Source organism: Carettochelys insculpta, chromosome 21 (assembly GCF_033958435.1).
Source record: "Carettochelys insculpta isolate YL-2023 chromosome 21, ASM3395843v1, whole genome shotgun sequence".
Taxonomy (NCBI): Eukaryota; Metazoa; Chordata; order Testudines; family Carettochelyidae; genus Carettochelys; species Carettochelys insculpta.
This window is the reverse complement of record NC_134157.1, coordinates 1,060,697-1,077,857: the sequence shown is the minus strand read 5'-3', so window position 1 is coordinate 1,077,857 and position 17,161 is coordinate 1,060,697. Positions and strand designations below refer to the sequence as shown.

General features: G+C 52.0%; 1 protein-coding gene across 1 annotated transcript in view; it reads left to right on the top strand.

The window, feature by feature from the left end:
• The first annotated feature begins 453 nt into the window (after window positions 1–453).
• LOC142024111 (cholesterol 7-desaturase nvd-like) overlaps window positions 454–17,161 on the top strand; it is a 36,379-nt gene continuing 19,671 nt past the window's right edge. Inside the window, exon 1 of the mRNA XM_075015846.1 lies at window positions 454–796. Coding sequence (XP_074871947.1) covers window positions 454–796 — 343 coding nt within the window. The remainder of the gene's footprint in view (window positions 797–17,161) is intronic.

The window sequence follows — 17,161 nt, the reverse complement described above, 5'->3', positions numbered from 1 at the left end:
ACCCCTGCTTGGTGAGGGGTCACAGCAGAGGGCCACAGCCAGTGCGCTCGGCCTGCCACAGGCCTGGGGCTGCAGACCCGCCCCTGCTCAGGCGAGGGAGAGGAGGCGGGCAGGGCCAGCGCGGGAAGCAGTGGCGCACAGAGCAGGCGCTGAGAGCCACTGACCCAGCCTGTAAGCCCCGTGCATGACCGGCACCACTCCGAGCAGGGGACATGCAGCCCCCTCCGGGCAGCCGGGCCCAGGCCCTGATCTCCGACCCGGCCAGGGACAGCCCGAGTGCCGCCAGCCCGGACAGGCGGTGGGGCCGAGCGGCTCCGCCCGGAGAGCCCGCTGCCCCCGCGCTCTGCCGTGGGACCGGCCGGGCGGGCAGCAGCCGCCCCGCCCCGCCCCGCCCCGCCGGCGGGGGAGCTATAAAGGCGGCGGGCGGGCGAGCGAGCGGGCGGGCCCGGCGCGATGGGGCTCTGGCTGCTGCTGCCGCTGTGCGCCGCCGGGGCGCTGCTCCTGCTGCCCGCCGGGGGCTGGGGCCGCGCGCTGCCCCCGCTGCTGCTGCTGGCCGGAGGCGCCGCCCTGGTGCGCCTGTGCACCCGGCCCCTGGCGGTGCGGCGCGCCCCGGAGCGCGTGGGCTACCTGCCCGAGCCGGGCTGCAGCCGCCGCCAGGCCGCCCGCCGGGCGCGCCACAGCCACAGCCGCAGCCGCAGGGCCGGGGAGCTGCCGCCCCCCTACCCCAACGGCTGGTACCAGCTGCTGGACTCGCGGGCGCTGCCCCGCGGCGGGGTGCGCGGCCTGGCGGCGCTGGGTGAGTGCGGGCCCGGGCCGGGCCCGGGGGGCGCTTCAGCCAGGGAGGGGGCGTGCGGTGGGGTGGGGAGGCCCGTCCTTAGCACCGCTGCGCTGCCCGCCGGGGCTCCCCCTGGTGCCCAGTGGCCATCCGCCCCGGCCCAGCCTGGCCTCCAGCTGCCGCTTCTGCTCCGGGCAGGGCACTTCCTAGCCGGGCACCACCGGGCTCGCCTCGGGAAAGGTTCGAGCCCTGTGCCTCTTTCAGTGCCAGCAGGGGGCACCTGGCGCTACCTGGCCTTGGAAGCCCAGGGCTGGTCAGAAATCAGCCTGCCAGAGCTGTCGCTGGCTGGTGAATTCCAGTTAATGCGGGTTCGCACTCACCAGCCCAGCGACTGCCTTGGCAGGCGCTGAGCGTGGAAGTGTCCAGACCTTGTCACCGTCACCGAACCGGCACCCCTTTTGCAGGGGCAGAGGAGAAGAGGCGGCTATGCGGCTGGGGTTTTGCCAGCTGGACCTGGGCGGTTGGATTAGCTTCTCCTCTGTGGTCTATGGACAGCCCTGTACTTTGCCACTTGCACCTTCTTAGGCCAGACTGTTTTGTGCTGTTCCTGACCATGCCTCCAGTTTGCAACTAATGTCTACCAGTGTGGTTGGCCTGGGGCTGGCCAGGTGTGCGCAGGTGTTGACCACACCGGAAGTCCGTCTCTCACTCTGAGTGCCTTTGATCAGCACTTCTAAGCTGCCATGAAAATGAGCAGATGCTCCCAGCTGGGACTGGGTTGAGTGAGCATATGCTGACAGGCCTGGCTGACTTGCTGTGCTTACTCCTGGCATGTATGAAGGGGTTGCATTGCCACCTTGCCATGCATGTTCCTGGTCAGGTGTGCAGTTTGCACACATTTCTTTACTCCTGAGGAAATTCTGCACCAAAACAAGGACAATGTCTGTGCACAGCTTTCTAAGTCTCCATGTTATTTGTCAAAAAAGAAATGTGGTGGTTGCGACGTGGCAGTGGGAGCACAGGCCAATGGCTGCATGGAGGTGGGAGGTCTGCCTGCAGCTGCCCTCCTTCTTGGGACAGGGACTCAGTGATGAGGCTGTACCCAGTCCTGACACAGCGTGTGGGCTGGGCCTGCCCCAGAAAAAGCTCAGAGTCCTGACCCTCTGCGCCAGATGGACCAGGTGTAGACAGGCAGGGCCCATCCAGTAGGATGCAAGTGGGTGGGGGGGAGGCAATCCAGATGTGGGTTGAGAGAGGTCTGGGTGCAGGTGGGTCTGGGAGTGAGGTGGAGCGGGATGTAAAGGAGGTTCTGAGTACAGGAACAATGGGGCTAAGCAAGGAGGGTCCAGGTGAAAGTGGTTGGAGCTAAGCAATGGGGGCTGTGTGATGGGGCTCAGGCTTAGCAGAGGCGATCTGAGTGCTGGGGAAGTGGGGCTTGGTGGCGTGAAAGTCTTGGTGCAGCTGGCAGGGACTTTACAGGACAGTGGTTCAGGTGTCTAGGGGCATCCCTTGCAGAACGAACTGGGAACGCCTGCATGGGGTGTTGTGTGGGAGCTCAGCAGAGGGCAGTCTGGATGTAGGGGTGGGAGTCTGAATGCAGGAGGAGTGGGGCTGCAATGGGGACAAGGGCATCTGGGTATGGAGTGGCGCTTGGGTACATGGGGGAAGCAGAGTGGAGATGGGATGGAGTGAGATGCTTCCTGCAACTGGGCAGACTACTAGGCTTGGCTGCTCCTTGTAGTCCTGTCCTCTTCTGCCTCCCTCCCAGCAGGGACTAGCAGCTGAGCCTGGTGCACAGTGGGAGCCAATGGCATGGGTCTCCCTAGCCCTACCCACCCCACCAAGGGTGATTTACTTCTCTGCTGGCTGCTCTGGGCACCTGAAATGATGCACCCATGCTGTTGGGGAGGAGCGCGTGATTGCTTTCCTTCCTTGTCAGAAAGTCCTTTTTTTCTTTTTTCTGCAGAGAAGCAAAGAAATCTGGACAAAAAATCTGTGTATGTGCAGAGGTGCAGAATTCCCTGAGGAGTATCCTTTGTTCTGGCTTGTCCTGCATGCTGCAGCTGAGACAGGCAGTCTGTGGATGCTCCTTGCTGGGCCTGTACGGCTGTTGTGGCCCAGCTCCATGTGTAGTGGGTCTGAAGCACAGTTGCACACTAAATGAGATGATGTGCTAGGCCAGATGTGGCCCTGAGGCCTCTAGTTATATGATGGAAGCATTGATTGAAATTGCTGAGGGCAGTGGTACTTAGTGTCAGCCATTCCCACATTGTGGGATATAGCAGGAATGCCCTTCCCACTCAGCAGTAAGGAAAGGGGATGGTGATCTTGAGTCTCTGGCAGGTTGCAAAATGGCTGTTGGAAGACAGTGGGGCAGGTGGGCAAAGCTGCAGACTTACAAACGTATCAGAAAGCATGAATTCCATGCTGAGGAGGCTAGCTACGTTGAAGGAAGAAAAGATGGATAAAATGGTGTTGGCTTTCTGTTGCCTGCAAGCATTTTACCTAAAAGAAGGTTTGGGAGGACAGTGTGGCATTGGGAATTACCATCTGTTACCCAAGCATGCTAACTGAAATTTAAATCCCAATTATATTGAATTCCCAGCTGACAGTCGACAAGATTGTGTGCGGCATAAAGAAGGGGCAGTAAAACGGGTACTTGCCTCAAAAGGAGATGATTGTAAATCAAAGACCAGTCTAGCTGGTCTGGTAATGAATCAAAAATGTTTATATTTACAACCATGTCTGGCTGCTTCATGATCAAAGGCTTATGCTGAAGAGTAAACATGGAAAAGGTGTTTGTGCTTAAATTATTACTAATTGAAACATGTTCCTGCAATGCTTCTCAGACATGTTGCTCCATGTTGGCTGTGCAGCCATTAACAGGGATATGTGTAAATAGAAAGACTGTAGGGTAGGCTCTGGGAAAACTCAAGCCAAATGCAAGAAAAGTCATATCTGGTGGTAGGAAAACATGACAAAAGGAAGATCTGGAGACATTGGATTCCATTTTGTTGAGTGACACAAGAATTGATGCAGAACAGGAAACGTTTAAACAGCGGAAAGGGGCTTAGCCAATGAAAATCTGCAAGCAAAAAGTATGTCTTCCTTTGCAATGGATGAGTTTGATCCAGGCACACTAAGGTCTCCCAAAACAGGTAGTTCTTTCAGGATCACTAGCAAGATATCTACCCATAAAAAGTGTTCAGGTGTAGAACATTTTACATTGATCTTAAGGACCTAAAGTCTCTCTTGGACACAACTGGCTGTCATTTCTGCCTTGACTATGTACAAGCATGAGAGTGGTGCTTAAAAGCACAGGCTGCAGCAGACCCATCTCCTGAAGGTCAGAAAGCATGCACTCCAGAGTTTCAAAAACAATCTGAAGTCTGACTGTCTTCTTGGTGAACAATCCATGGACACTTCTGCTCGTTCTCTTTGCCTTCCTTAAGCTAGTGAGGATGTTTGGTTTTGTCGTACTTCAGAGTACATGATTGTGAAACTGAGTTAATCACTGTCTTGTTGGATCCTGGAGTGTCTGATTCTGGGACTGTGCTCCCTGTTAATGTATTTATCATTCTTTAACTTTGGGACTACATGGTTCTGGATAATCTTAAATCAGCAGTCCTTATTGGTATGGTAAATCTTGCTTTGGTCATTTTTCCAGCTTCATGGACTTCTAAGGGTGAATGTCAAATGTGTATCTTCCCCCAGGGGCTGTACAAGACCACCACTGAGAGACATGGTCAGTCCTTTGCTGTCAGACTATAGATCTTTCCAGAGGTGACACACACTGCCAATGTGCCTGTGTACTTTACTGCCACAGACTGAGATCTCATACCCTTTATGGCTACGTCTACACGTGAAGCCTACATCGAAATAGCTTATTGCGATGTAGCGACATCAAAATAGGCTATTTCGATGAGTAACATCTACACGTCCCCCAGGGCTGGCAACGTCGATGTTCAGCATCGACGTTGGGCAGCACCACATCGAAATAGGCGCTGCGAGGGAACGTCTACACGCCAAAGTAGCACACATCGAAATAAGGGTGCTAGGCACAGCTGCAGACAGGGTTGCAGGGCGGACCCAACAGCAAGCCGCTCCCTTAAAGGGCCCCTCCCAGACACACTTGCACTAAACAGCACAAGATCCACAGAGCCGACAACTGGTTGCAGACCCTGTGCCTGCAGCATAGATCCCCAGCTGCAGCAGCAGCAGCCAGAGGCCCTAGGCTAAGGGCTGCTGCCCACGGTGACCATAGAGCCCCGCAGGGGCTGGAGAGAGAGCATCTCTCAACCCCTCAGCTGATGGCCGCCATGGCGGACCCCGCTTTTTCGATGTTGCGAGACGCGGATCGGCTACATGTGCCCTGCTTCGATGTTCAACTTCGAAGTAGGGCACTATTCCCATCCCCTCATGGGGTTAGCGGCTTCGACGTCTCGCCGCCTAACGTCGATGTTAACATCGAAATAGCGCCCAACACGTGTAGCCATGACGGGCGCTATTTCGAAGTTAGTGCCGCTACTTCGAAGTAGCGTGCACGTGTAGACACGGCTTATGGGTGACATTCCCCAGGATGCTTATTTGCTGACACTTTAAAGGAACAAAAGTTTGACACTGTATAGATTCTGGCACAAGGTCTATTACACACAGCTGGTAAAGTGTCACTTTCCTGATTAGGCTCACTGAACCTGACACAGCTGATTACAATAAATTTGATAGGGTGCCAATGGATGGAGGGAAGCAAAGGGACTGGCTGATCCCCAAGACCCCTGGGCAGATGCTAGCAGCAAGACATAATGAGCGCAAATAAGTCAGACATCTAAAAGATTGCATAAGTCCTCTGCCCATGGCTCAGGTTTACATGATAATACCTTTGTATTCACCCTTAAGTTTTCTTTTATAGAAGATAGGTTAAATTCCATTTCCTAGGCTTTAGGAATGTCAGGTGGCACCTTCTAGGAGGTGTTTTCCATAGGTACAATCTGATATAGCCTTGAGACATAAAGGAATAAATAAACAATACATATGTTGATACAGTTATAAATGCTAACCCCACTTTCTGGGCTCAGACTGGCATCTGGGAAGCAATAGCTGCTGTTGCCCCACATCAGACCCCTTGGCAATTCTTGAGACTGTGTCCCTTTGGGAACAGGGTGCTATGGGGTGTGGGGGAAGGGGTGGTGGGAGAAGGGGTGAGGCTTGGGTGATGCCAACAGCCTCTTTTCTTCTTCCCCTCCCCCCAGCCCACTGGTATTGCTGGGCTACAGTGTGACACTGCTGCGGACCAGGAGTTTTTGACCCTCTTCTAGACCAATGTCATATCTTTGCCAGGGGCCAATGTGATGAGGGGGTGGTCATGGAAGACCACTTGATGTTCCCCAGTGTGCTGATCAGGCCACTGACACCCACCTTCTTGTCCTCTGGGGCTTCCCACTCCCCTGTCCTGCTGAGCCAGACCCTCTAGTCTTCCCCAGCCAGGGTACAGAGTTGTGGTTACTGCTCCCCCGGAGACCAATGTAGACACTGATCCACCACAGCTCCGGTAAGGTGCAGTTCTAGGGCACAGCATTTGGGAAATTAACCTCCAGAAGGGAGCAAAACCTCAAATAAATCCATATCTCTGTGCAAAGGATTTGCACAGGGAGGGCTCATTAGGTAAGTCCCTCTATCAATGAAAGAGAGATCGACACAGTGGGTAATCCTCACACTTACACTGGGATTGATTATAAACAAAAGACTTATTAAGCAAAACAGTAGGATTTAAGTGGGTATGGGTAAAAACAAGCAGATCAAAGTGAGATACCAAATTAAAATAAAAGAAAACACATAGCTAGCTCTAGTCCCCTCAGAATCAAACTGCTTATGAGTCTTTACCCTATTTAAAGAAGAAAAAAATAAAAGAAAAGCAGAGCTGTTTAAGTGAAAGTTTCATGTCAGCAATGATCAGGGTCTTCATTTCCCTAAAAAGCTTGTCTGTTTCTCCTTAGCATGTGTCAGGCAATTTCCCAGACAGACTGATGACAAAGATGGAGGAACCCCAGGTCCCTCTTTATACTCTTGCCCCTATATAGGGAATACCATTGTTCTTGCTGTGTGAAAGCAAGCTGAAAATGGAGATTGTCACCTGAGTGAATCACCTGGCCTTGGCCTTCATAGGCAAACAGCCACTGCCTTTTTGCCTGTCCGAACATAGACAGCGAAGTTCTTCAGATGTGGATGGACCCCCGTTAAAGGCCTTTTTGCAGGCTAAGTACTGCTGTCTTCTCACAAGCCATTCCCTAGCAACAGGGTAGCCACACCACCTGGTGAGGTCTTCACAGAGACCAAATATGGAGACAATACTTATAACTTCAACCACAAAAATGACACGTGCAAAACAAGAATTTACTGATACAGCAGATTATACCATGTAAAATGTGAGATGTTTTGGATAAACTGCCTCTTGTTACCTAAGTTATGCATGTTTATATTCATAACCCATTTTCCATAAAGTTTGGGGGGAGGTCTGGCCCTGGCAGCATGGGATGCCTCTGAGGAAGGTGTCAGAAGCCTGTAGTAACAAACGGGGGGGGGGGGGGGCAAGTTGCCCCCCACAGTAGTCTCTTTGCTGGAGATTGCCCTGAAGCAGGAGTTTAACATGCTGCTAAATTCAGTTGTTCATTGTGATAATTCTGCTTCTAGGGGCCAGGATTATTCAGTTACCTGAAGCTTCAATTCTTGGCCTCTGAGGCTTCTTGAAGAATTGAAGGTTATGACAGGAGCAAGAGGGACACCTTGGCTTCACATCAATGTCTGAGAGTGGAGGCACGGCGGCGAAGTGGGCACTGCTAGGATGAGCTTTGCAATGGGGAATATCTGCCCCTGCTAAGTGGAGATCCTGGTGTGTGGTTTACAAATGTGCCCATCAGGCAGGTTGCGGATGTCAGTATTAGGCTGTGAAGCTTCGCTCTGTGTGGCTATATCCTATGGGGAGCTCCAGTGCCCAGCCACCTTCCTTTCTCATGCTGGAAACTGCAGCTGCTAGGTTAAAACCTCAGCTCCTGAACACACTGAGGATGCTGCAGTGCCACCAGCAAAAGACTTGGCCCTTCCTTTGCATACCAGTCTGGTTTCCTGTCACCCACAAGTCCTCAGCCTAACTCGTTACGTGCTAAATTAAGTGATTTTAATTAAACTTGGCAAAGGAGTCCAGGAGCCAGCAGATTGAGGGGTAGATAAGCTTATTGCTCAACCTTCTGCCTCTGGGCTTGTGGGTATCTCATCACTTCTGGGCAGCTAATTGAATGTTTTTGTGCTGTTCCTAAGGAACCGAATAGGGAATGCAGATGGAAAGGGTAAATACATCAGGTGCTGGATGTACAAGGAACTGCCTCACCTGCATGTGCTTAGAAAGCTGCTTGGATTCACCGTGCCTGGGTGTCACCGACTCTCGGGAGATAAAACACCTGCAGAACCCAGCCCGTCTCAAACAAGCTCCAAATGCGCCTCATCCAGTTTCGCTCTATGATGCCAGCTGACAAACCCCAAAGAAGGCAATTCCCCTTTTGGTGTCCCCCCCATACAAATAAGCCTCAAACAAGCTATGCTTCCAAAGGGGGGCGGGGGATGTGTGGTTTCTAAATTCATTGTTTATTTTAGCGCTATTGTAGAGCACGCACAAAAGGCGCATTAGAAACTTGTCTGGGAGCCAGGGCTGAAGTAAGATTAGGAGGGGCTGAAGGCTAAAGGGTGGGAAGGGTTTGGTGCATTACACATTGCAAGGCACACATCAGGCCATCCCCACCACCACCACCTGGCAGAGCCAGCAGGCAAACACAGTGCCCAACCCTCCGTACCCACCAACACTAATAAGCAACCCCATGGGGGAAGAGCACACACCAGGCCAGCTCTCCCCCCACCCCACACACAGGGCGAAGCAGATACAGAACTGGCAAACAGTCCCCACCTACCCCAGGCTCACCACCAATGTGCAACCACCACACACCAGGCCAGCACCAGTACCACCACATGGCAGGCTGGCAGGCAGAGCCAGAGCCAGAGCCAGCAGGCACACAGTCCCTGCTCTGTATCTGCCAAAACTAACAAGCAGTTTGCAGTCCTGTAGGCTGGCACATCCCAGGCCAGCCCCACCACATGGTTGCAAGGCAGACCCAGAGCCAGCGAGCAAACAGTCTCCACCGGGTTCCCTTTATTTTTTCCATGCATGGGTGAAATAAATTCTGTTGTATGCACCAAGGCGTGAGCAGCTGTGCACCACCAGTAGAAGCACATGCTGCCGGCTGAGAGTGGCTGTGGGTGCTCTGCTAATGAGCTGGGCAGCACCTGAATCTCTCCTAAGTGGCTGCTCAGGCACTCAGCTTCCAGGTAGCACTGGTCTCTACCCCCCACCCAATCTGTACCCACCAAAGCCAGCCAGCAACCCCACAGCGAAGAGGAGGGGGGTCACGCATTAGCCTAGCAGGGCAGGCAAAGCCAGCAAGGAGAACCAAATCTACCCCCAGCTACACGCCCAGCCCTCCCTTGCCCTACCCAGCTGCGGCTCCTTGTGAGGTCGTTGCTGTAGGACGGATGTCCAGTGCCTGGAGTCTGGAGACTCCACGCCAGGGCTGGTCTCGGTGTCTGAATCGCTCATTAATGTAGGGATCTTGGGACCAAAATGTAAACTCTGTTAGCCAAAGAAAAGGGTTTTTTCTAAACAACATTTGAGACCTGTCACCTGTTTTCCCTCTTTCTCCTGCTACATCCAGTGGGGTTTGGCCCCAGTATATTGCACTGTTTGAATCCTCTCCTTTTCTTCTGACTGCAGCCATCCCAGAACCGTGCTATCCAATGGCCGTGTGGTATAGAGATGAGCTGCCTGGAGGATTGCTCTGGATGATTGTGAGGGACTCTCTTTCTTCCCCTAAGGCAACCTGGGATACTCCTTATGCTGCTCACTTGACCTTAGGCCTGTGCCTACTCTTTATTCATTACTGTTAGTCTTTATGCTGAAGCAGTCGCTGTCATGAGCTGTGCTGCTTAAATGCCTAATCGTGGTCCCTGATCAGCCAGGAGTGGGGAAAGCAGGTATAGGAGCTAGGCATTGCATTCGCTGTCTATGATAGCTGCACAAGAAAGCTTTCCTGAAAAGACCTGGCTCCTGATATGGTGGGACCCAAGTTTGTGCTTATGTCCAGGTAGCACACTGATGTTCACCGTGCCTCGGAAGGTATGAAGAGCAGAAGGTTGTTGCCCCGCTAGCTCCAGTCTTAGTTTCTAGGAGTCATTGGCCTGACCAGGATTCAGAATACATGGAAACAGACAACAAACATTAACTGAACTACTGGAGATGGGTAAATGGAGACCTCTCAGTGCCCCTGCTCTCACATCGTTGTTGTAGAGCTTCCCTATTTAACTCTGCCATAGCAACAGTGCAGTCAAGCCTGCTATGCAATCAGCTACACACCCACCTTAAAACACTTTCCCTTTCAAGTTCTTCTGTTCTCTGGCTCATCCCTCAGATTTGGGCATCTGCCCTGGACTGGTTTGACTACACTTTGCTCTACCCCCAGCCTGATCGTGCTCTTTCAGATGTGTTACTCTGTAGAATTAGGAAGGCACAGAACAGCCTAATTTTTACTGGAGTCCCCTATGAGTTAGCATAAGTGGAAATAAAAGATGGAGGAAAACCACCAACCTTAATGCTGACAGCTGGCGTATAACCCCACCCAAACTGCTTCGCAGCAGACTGCCTGTTGTTCCTCTTAGCTTGGATCATTCATGAATTTGGTGCTCTTCTATGTCTTGCATGGGTCTGGCCCAAGTCACTTGACCCACTGTCACCTCCCATAGCTGCTGTGTTTTGTCATTGGAGCAATGCAGTTGTCACCCTCGAATGAGACTTACATACGGGCCCAGGCGTTGGAGCTTGCTTGGCAATGGCCTAGAAACCTGGAACTTTGAAGAGATCAACATAGTCATGAGCTTTGCCATCTTCCAAGCAAATAGCCTGCCCATTAACAGCACCTAAACCAACCACCTTCCCCTCAGATTGTTGCTGGGGCTTGGAGGAAAGGGATACTTAATATTGTCCAGGTTCTAGATGCCAGATGATGAGTGCAATCTAAAAACTAAATAGCCACTGAAGGAAGGTTTGATGTGAGCTTGAATTCCTCAAGACAGGATGGTGACCTCAGGTCTTTCACTGCAAGTGAAGAAAAGGTTGATGCCAGTGGTGCGGAGGTGAATTTTCACTGCCTGGAGCATTTAAATCCAATCAGGTTCTCTCTGATTCTATTTTGACCCAAAAGGTATTATTGGCTTCCCAGGCTGGAATCTGTTAGAATATAATTTGAGTGAAAAGGCAAGTGTAAGGCCTGGTTGGATAATGCAAACCTGCCCTTCTTTGTAAAGAAAGTGGGGACAGAACTAACAACTGTGTAAAGAGAAAAGATGAACCCTTTAAACTCTAGAGTTGAGCATTATGGTGCTCACCAGCTAAAAGGTACAGCCTAAGGAAAACTCTGGGAGACTCTTGGAGCTGGGAGATCACAATAGAAGGTCTGACATATGGCAGAGGTGGTGCTTGGCTGGCCATGGAGAGCGCTGACCAGGTTCTGCGCGTGAGGACAGAGAGAATAAAAAATGTGGTTGCCTCTTCCAGACTGCCTGGTGAAGAGGAAGAATAACTGGATGTTTCTGGAGTGCAGAAACTTGCAGAATGTTCTAATCATGTTGATCTTAATGAGGTGGATCGGGCAGGTAACAAACAGCAATACACTCCTCAGGCTGAGCTGGAGGCTGCTGTGTGCCTAGGAAATATGAGAAAACCTGAATCTTCTTGCTATGGAAAAGCTGGTGTAATTCAGAGGGAAGTAATGGGAGCAAGTGACAACTAGCTGTATACTGGTGTACATTAGCTAGTTCTGTCCAGGTATTCCTTTCGCACTATGGGCCGAGTAATAAGGACCCAAAAGGCAGCAGTACAAAGGTGTTGCATTTAAAGAAAGCAAAACATGAAGAAATAGGGGAAAGCCTTATATTGGGTAAAGGGCATAAGTTTGCTAGAGGGAGGCCCAGGGATGCAGGCAGAGGGCAAGAGGCGATCAAGATTGGGAACATGCCTGGCAACAAAGGCATATTGCACTCTGTAGCTTGTGAGTCAAATGGTTCATGAGGCCTGCAGGATCATGTCAATCACTGCCCACTATGGGCAGCCTGCAGGGCACTGGACTGTGGGACACTTATCCCCTGACGGTAAATGGAATTGCAAGGGGCCTCCTCTCCCGTCTCTGGCTCTCCCCCCCTGCCGAGCCCCACACCAGAGCTCTGCTTGGAATTCCCAGGTAGCAGAAACCTTGACTAGTAGCATTCCCCTGACTCCCTCTGGATGTGAACATTTGCCTGTCAAAGGGCAGATGGGTTTCTCTCATTTCACAGACTGCATTCTGCCCAGCTTGGCTGCCATTCAGCTGAGCCATTGCCACAGCTCCCAGCTGGTAGTGATGTAGTCCTGCTAGGAGCTCAGAAGGGCTACGTCTACACGTGAACCCTACATCGAAGTAGCCTATTTCGATGTGGCGACATCGAAATAGGCTATTTCGATGAATAACGTCTACACGTCCTCCAGGACTGGCAACGTCGACGTTCAACATCGACGTTGCGCAGCACCACATCGAAATAGGCGCTGCGAGGGAACGCCTACACGCCACAGTAGCACGCATCGAAATAAGGGTGCCAGGAACAGCTGCAGACAGGGTCACAGGGCGGACCCAACAGCAAGCCGCTCCCTTAAAGGGCCCCTCCCAGACACAGTTGCACTAAACAACACAAGATCCACAGAGCCGACAACTGGTTGCAGACCCTGTGCATGCAGCATGGATCCCCAGCTGCAGCAGCAGCAGCCAGAAGCCCTGAGCTAAGGGCTGCTGCACACGGTGACCATAGAGCCCCACAGGGGCTGGAGAGAGAGCATCTCTCAACCCCTCAGCTGATGGCCGCCATGGAGGACCCCGCAATTTCGATGTTGCGGGACGCGCAACAACTACGCGTTCCCTACTTCGACATTGAACGTCGAAGTAGGGCGCTATTCCTATCCCCTTATGGGGTTAGCGGCTTCGACGTCTCGCCGCCTAACGTCGATGTTAACATCGAAATAGCGCCCAACACGTGTAGCCGTGATGGGCGCTATTTCGAAGTTAGTGCCGCTACTTCGAAGTAGCGTGCACGTGTAGACGTGGCTAAGGTGTCCTGTTTGGGGCAGCCACAGGAGCCGGGGGAACAGTGGGTTATGACGCAGTTAGAATGACAGGTTATCCTTGCACAGCTTTCCTTTCATTGAGCCTGGGTGGCACAGGGTTTCTGCTAAGCTTGGACCTGGCAAAGATGGGGTCTTGGGTGGGAGGTGACTAAGGGAATATCTGCATGGAGAGATTAGGTCGAATTTATTGAGGTTAACTCTGTAGAACCCAATTTTTGAAGTTGAGGTGCACGTCCCCACTGCCACATGAAGTTGATGGAGTGCGGCCCCAGTAGGGTGGGCAGCAATGCATGGTGGGTACCTATCCCACAATTCTGGCTCCCCCCTTGCATTCTAGGTTAAGTTCCCAGTGTCTGGCGAGACAAAAACAGTGCAGCAGGTGATCCTGGGCAGGGCTTTTTTACACAGAAGCTTTTTTCAAAGATACAAAAAACCCCGAAGAGCCAGTATTCAGCCAGCTCCCTTCCCCTAGCTCCCAGCCAGTCCCAGGGCTGCAGCCACCGAGGTGCTGGAAGTCAGTACCCACAACTCAATTCATTCGTGCCATGCTGATTAGTGTAGGCGATCATGGCCATCCACCCCTGCCTATTACGAGTACTCTGGAGCATCTCCCCAGTACTGTGGCAATGCAACCATGAAGTGATACTATCCAATATTTTCTCACGTTGTCTACCTCGTCCTCGCTTTCCATTATACTTTCCTGTTTCAAGTGCAGACTTTCTAATTATATGGCCTATAACATTTGCCTGCCTTGTTCTTATCCTATTTAACAGTGTTCTTTTGCTGTTGGCTTCATTTAAGACAGACTCATTCATCCTTTTGGTCGTCCATGGGATGCACAACAGCCTTCTCAAAAACCACATTTCTGTGGCTTCGACGTACTTCTCAGCTTGTTTACTGATAGGTCCTGATTCGCATCCATACGTGAGGACAGGTTCTACATAACTTCGCGGCGCTCTTTTCCTAACCTCCAATGATAAAGATCTGTTTGTGAGAATGCATCTCATTTTCGGAAATGCTGCTTTCACTTGAGGATCAGAGGGGTAGCCATGTTAGTCTGGATCTGCAAAAGCAACGAAGGGTCCTGTGGCACCTTATAGACTAACAGAAATTTATGAGTATGAGCTTTCGTGGGCAAAGACCCACTTCATCAGATGCAGGTCAGATGCTTTCGCTTGAGCAATTCTGCATTCACTTCCATTGAACACCTACCATTGGATGTGATATAGGATCCTAAGTACTTGAATTTAGTCACTTGGTGAAGAACTGTTCCATTGGTTAGTACCTCACATGTTGGTTGTACCTTTGTCTTCGTAATAACCCACAAGTACCAGAACAAAAAAAAAAAAAACAAATTGGTTCTGGGCATGTTTTGTCAGCCTCCCATAGTGCACTTATCTCCTCCCCCTCCCACTTGAAAGCAACGGCAAACAGCATTGCCATGCCCTTTTACATGGCATACCCATGCAGACGTCATTGCAAGGCTGGCATAGAACCCGTTCACCTTGAAATACTTGTGGCAAGTATTGTGAGCACCTCATGCATTCTGCTGCAGGATGTGCAGAGCCTCAGATGCTTTCAGCGCAATGAAGACTCCAAGGAGGACACGGACGTACAGAAACACTGGAGAGGAGGAATGGGGAGATTCTAGCTGCACTCAGTGCTGTTTACACAGTGGCACATTGGTTCAAGTCCATGAAACAAGCTCAGATTGGTACCAGCTCACTGCTATGCAGGTATGGGAAGAAAAGGTTCTAGGAGTTAAGTTGCAAATATCATCCCATTCCCATTAGTTTTCCAAGACAGGAGTTTTCTGTTTCAGTGTCTCCACTGACTCGATTCTCTTTCCCTGCATTTTGCAACATTAGGCGCTTGAGAAGGTTCCCTCTAATTTTTCCATCCCTAAGAGGAACGAATTTTGTTTTGTACACCAGTGTGGAGGAGGTGAGTGACACAGAGAAGGTGTGTGGTACATCACCTTTATGTTGGTCCCCATAAAAAATTCATGTGGTGGGCCGGTGCCAAGGAGTTCTGAGTATAGGGTGGGGCTCAGACCTGGGACAGAGGCTCGAGGGGAATGGGGTGTGAAGGCTCCAGCTGGGGATGCAGGCTCTGGGGTAGGACTGAGGGTTGGGATGCAAGGGCTCTAGTTGGGAGTGCAGCTTCTGAGGTGAGCCCAGATATATGGGTTTTGGGGTGCAGGAAGGGGTTCAGGCTGCGGCTGAGGGATTTGAAATACAGAAGGGGGGCTGCAGATTGAGGCAAGGGTTGGGGTGCAGTAGGGGGTGAGGGCTTTGGGATGGACCAGGGATGAGGGAGTTGAGATGCGAGAGGGGGCTGAGGGTTGGGGTGCAGGAAGGGTACAAGGTCTGGACTGTGGGGCATGTGAAGAAGTGTTTGGGGTAGATGTGTACTATGAGGAGCTCAGCGTGGAACTGGGTGGCTCCTGGCCCTCAGCACTAAGACAGGCTGCCTGGTGCCTGTCTGTCCTGAGGCACCACAATGTGCCCTGGAAGTGGCCAGCAGCAGCCCCAGTTCCTGGGGTGTGGGTGAGAGGCTCTGTGCACACTGCTGCTGCCTGCAGGGAAAGGCAGCATGCGGAGCCATGGAGCCCCCAACCCCCAGGGCTTGCCACTTCCTGCTGGCCCCATCACAGAGGTGCCCCAGCTGCTGCTGCTCCCTGCTGGGAACAGCGAGGTGGGGTCCTATCCCGCTGGCAGTGGCATCCTTGAGGAGGCATCTCTCCACGCTGCCGCCCTGGAGCCCCAGTGGGAAGCTGCATGGCTGGGGGGTAACTTTGGTGCTTGCTGTTCGTTTGTGTAAACCAGTAGCCTGGAGGTGGCCCCTCCCTGCTGGCTTGCTTCCTCACGCTGCGGGGAGGGGATGCTGCAGTTGTACACTGGCTACAGTGACAATGTCCTACACCTGTGGCTTGTCCGACCTACCGTGCTGCAGCAGCGTACGCTGTAGTCCTGAGCTAAGGCGCGACACCATGGCTGGCCAGTGACCCGGCCGCAAGAGGAAGCTCCTTTTGTGCCCAAGGCCGCGCTCTTCCCCTCTTTCTGTCTGCCGCTCTCTCTCCCAGGTGCCTGGAGTGTCCCCACCATGGCCACGGTGCCTCCAGCCCCAAGGTGCTGGCAGGTGGTGTGAGCGCCAAGTGGGCAGCAGGGCCCAATCCTCACAGCCAGCCTGGGCCTGAGCAGAGCCTAGGGAACTGCAGGAGGGGACCAGGGAGAAGAGCATGGCAGGTCCACATGAGGCTGTTGTGGGAGGCACAGGCTCTACCCACGCACTACACTGCCAGCAGAGCATCTCCCATCCACCTCCCACGAGAGGCAGTAGTGGTGTCAAGGGGAAAAGCCCTCCTGTCAGCACAACCTTGTCTACTCAAGGGTTAGGTTGATATAAGTACATTACGCAGGGCTGTGGATTTTGCACACCCCAAGCGATGTAATTGCACCAATATGGGTCTGTAACATTGATATGGCCATAGATACACGAGTACGTAACCTGCACAGAACTCTCCCAATGAGTCCTAAAGGCACCATGTGACATATTTGTACACAATAACATGGGATAGAGCCAGTTGATTTTTAATTGCTTATTCCTTGGCGTCCCTTGGGGATTTTTTCTGTAACTGTATAGAGAAATTTATAACTTTATGAAAACAGCTGGTCAGGTATCAGATTAAGGGCTAGGTGCACCTGGAATTTCACCCTTCAAAGAAGCTAGAGACATCTAACTTGTTGCAGAAAAACAGAGCCTTGCCTAGCAATATAAAGCCAAGAGTGTAAACCATTCATGTAGTAAAGGGGTGAAGCCAGTACTCTGGACTCTAAGGCTATGTCTGTGTTGGACTGCAATTTGGAGTCAGTAGAACCACCTTTACCCAGCCCTCTGTTATCTGGCTATACATGCAAACTGATCGGCCAATACACACAGGTCCAGAAGTGGGCGGTCTCAGCTCTGCCTGCTAGATGGTACATCAGCCTCACACCTTTCCATCCTCTGGATTATCTGGATTTTGGCTCGGCTCATCTCATCTCAAATGAACAGGTCCTGCTGAACAGGGGGTATGAATAGAAGCATGTATAAATATGCTGCATTGTAGACTGCCCTGCCCCAATGTGTGCATGCAGGCA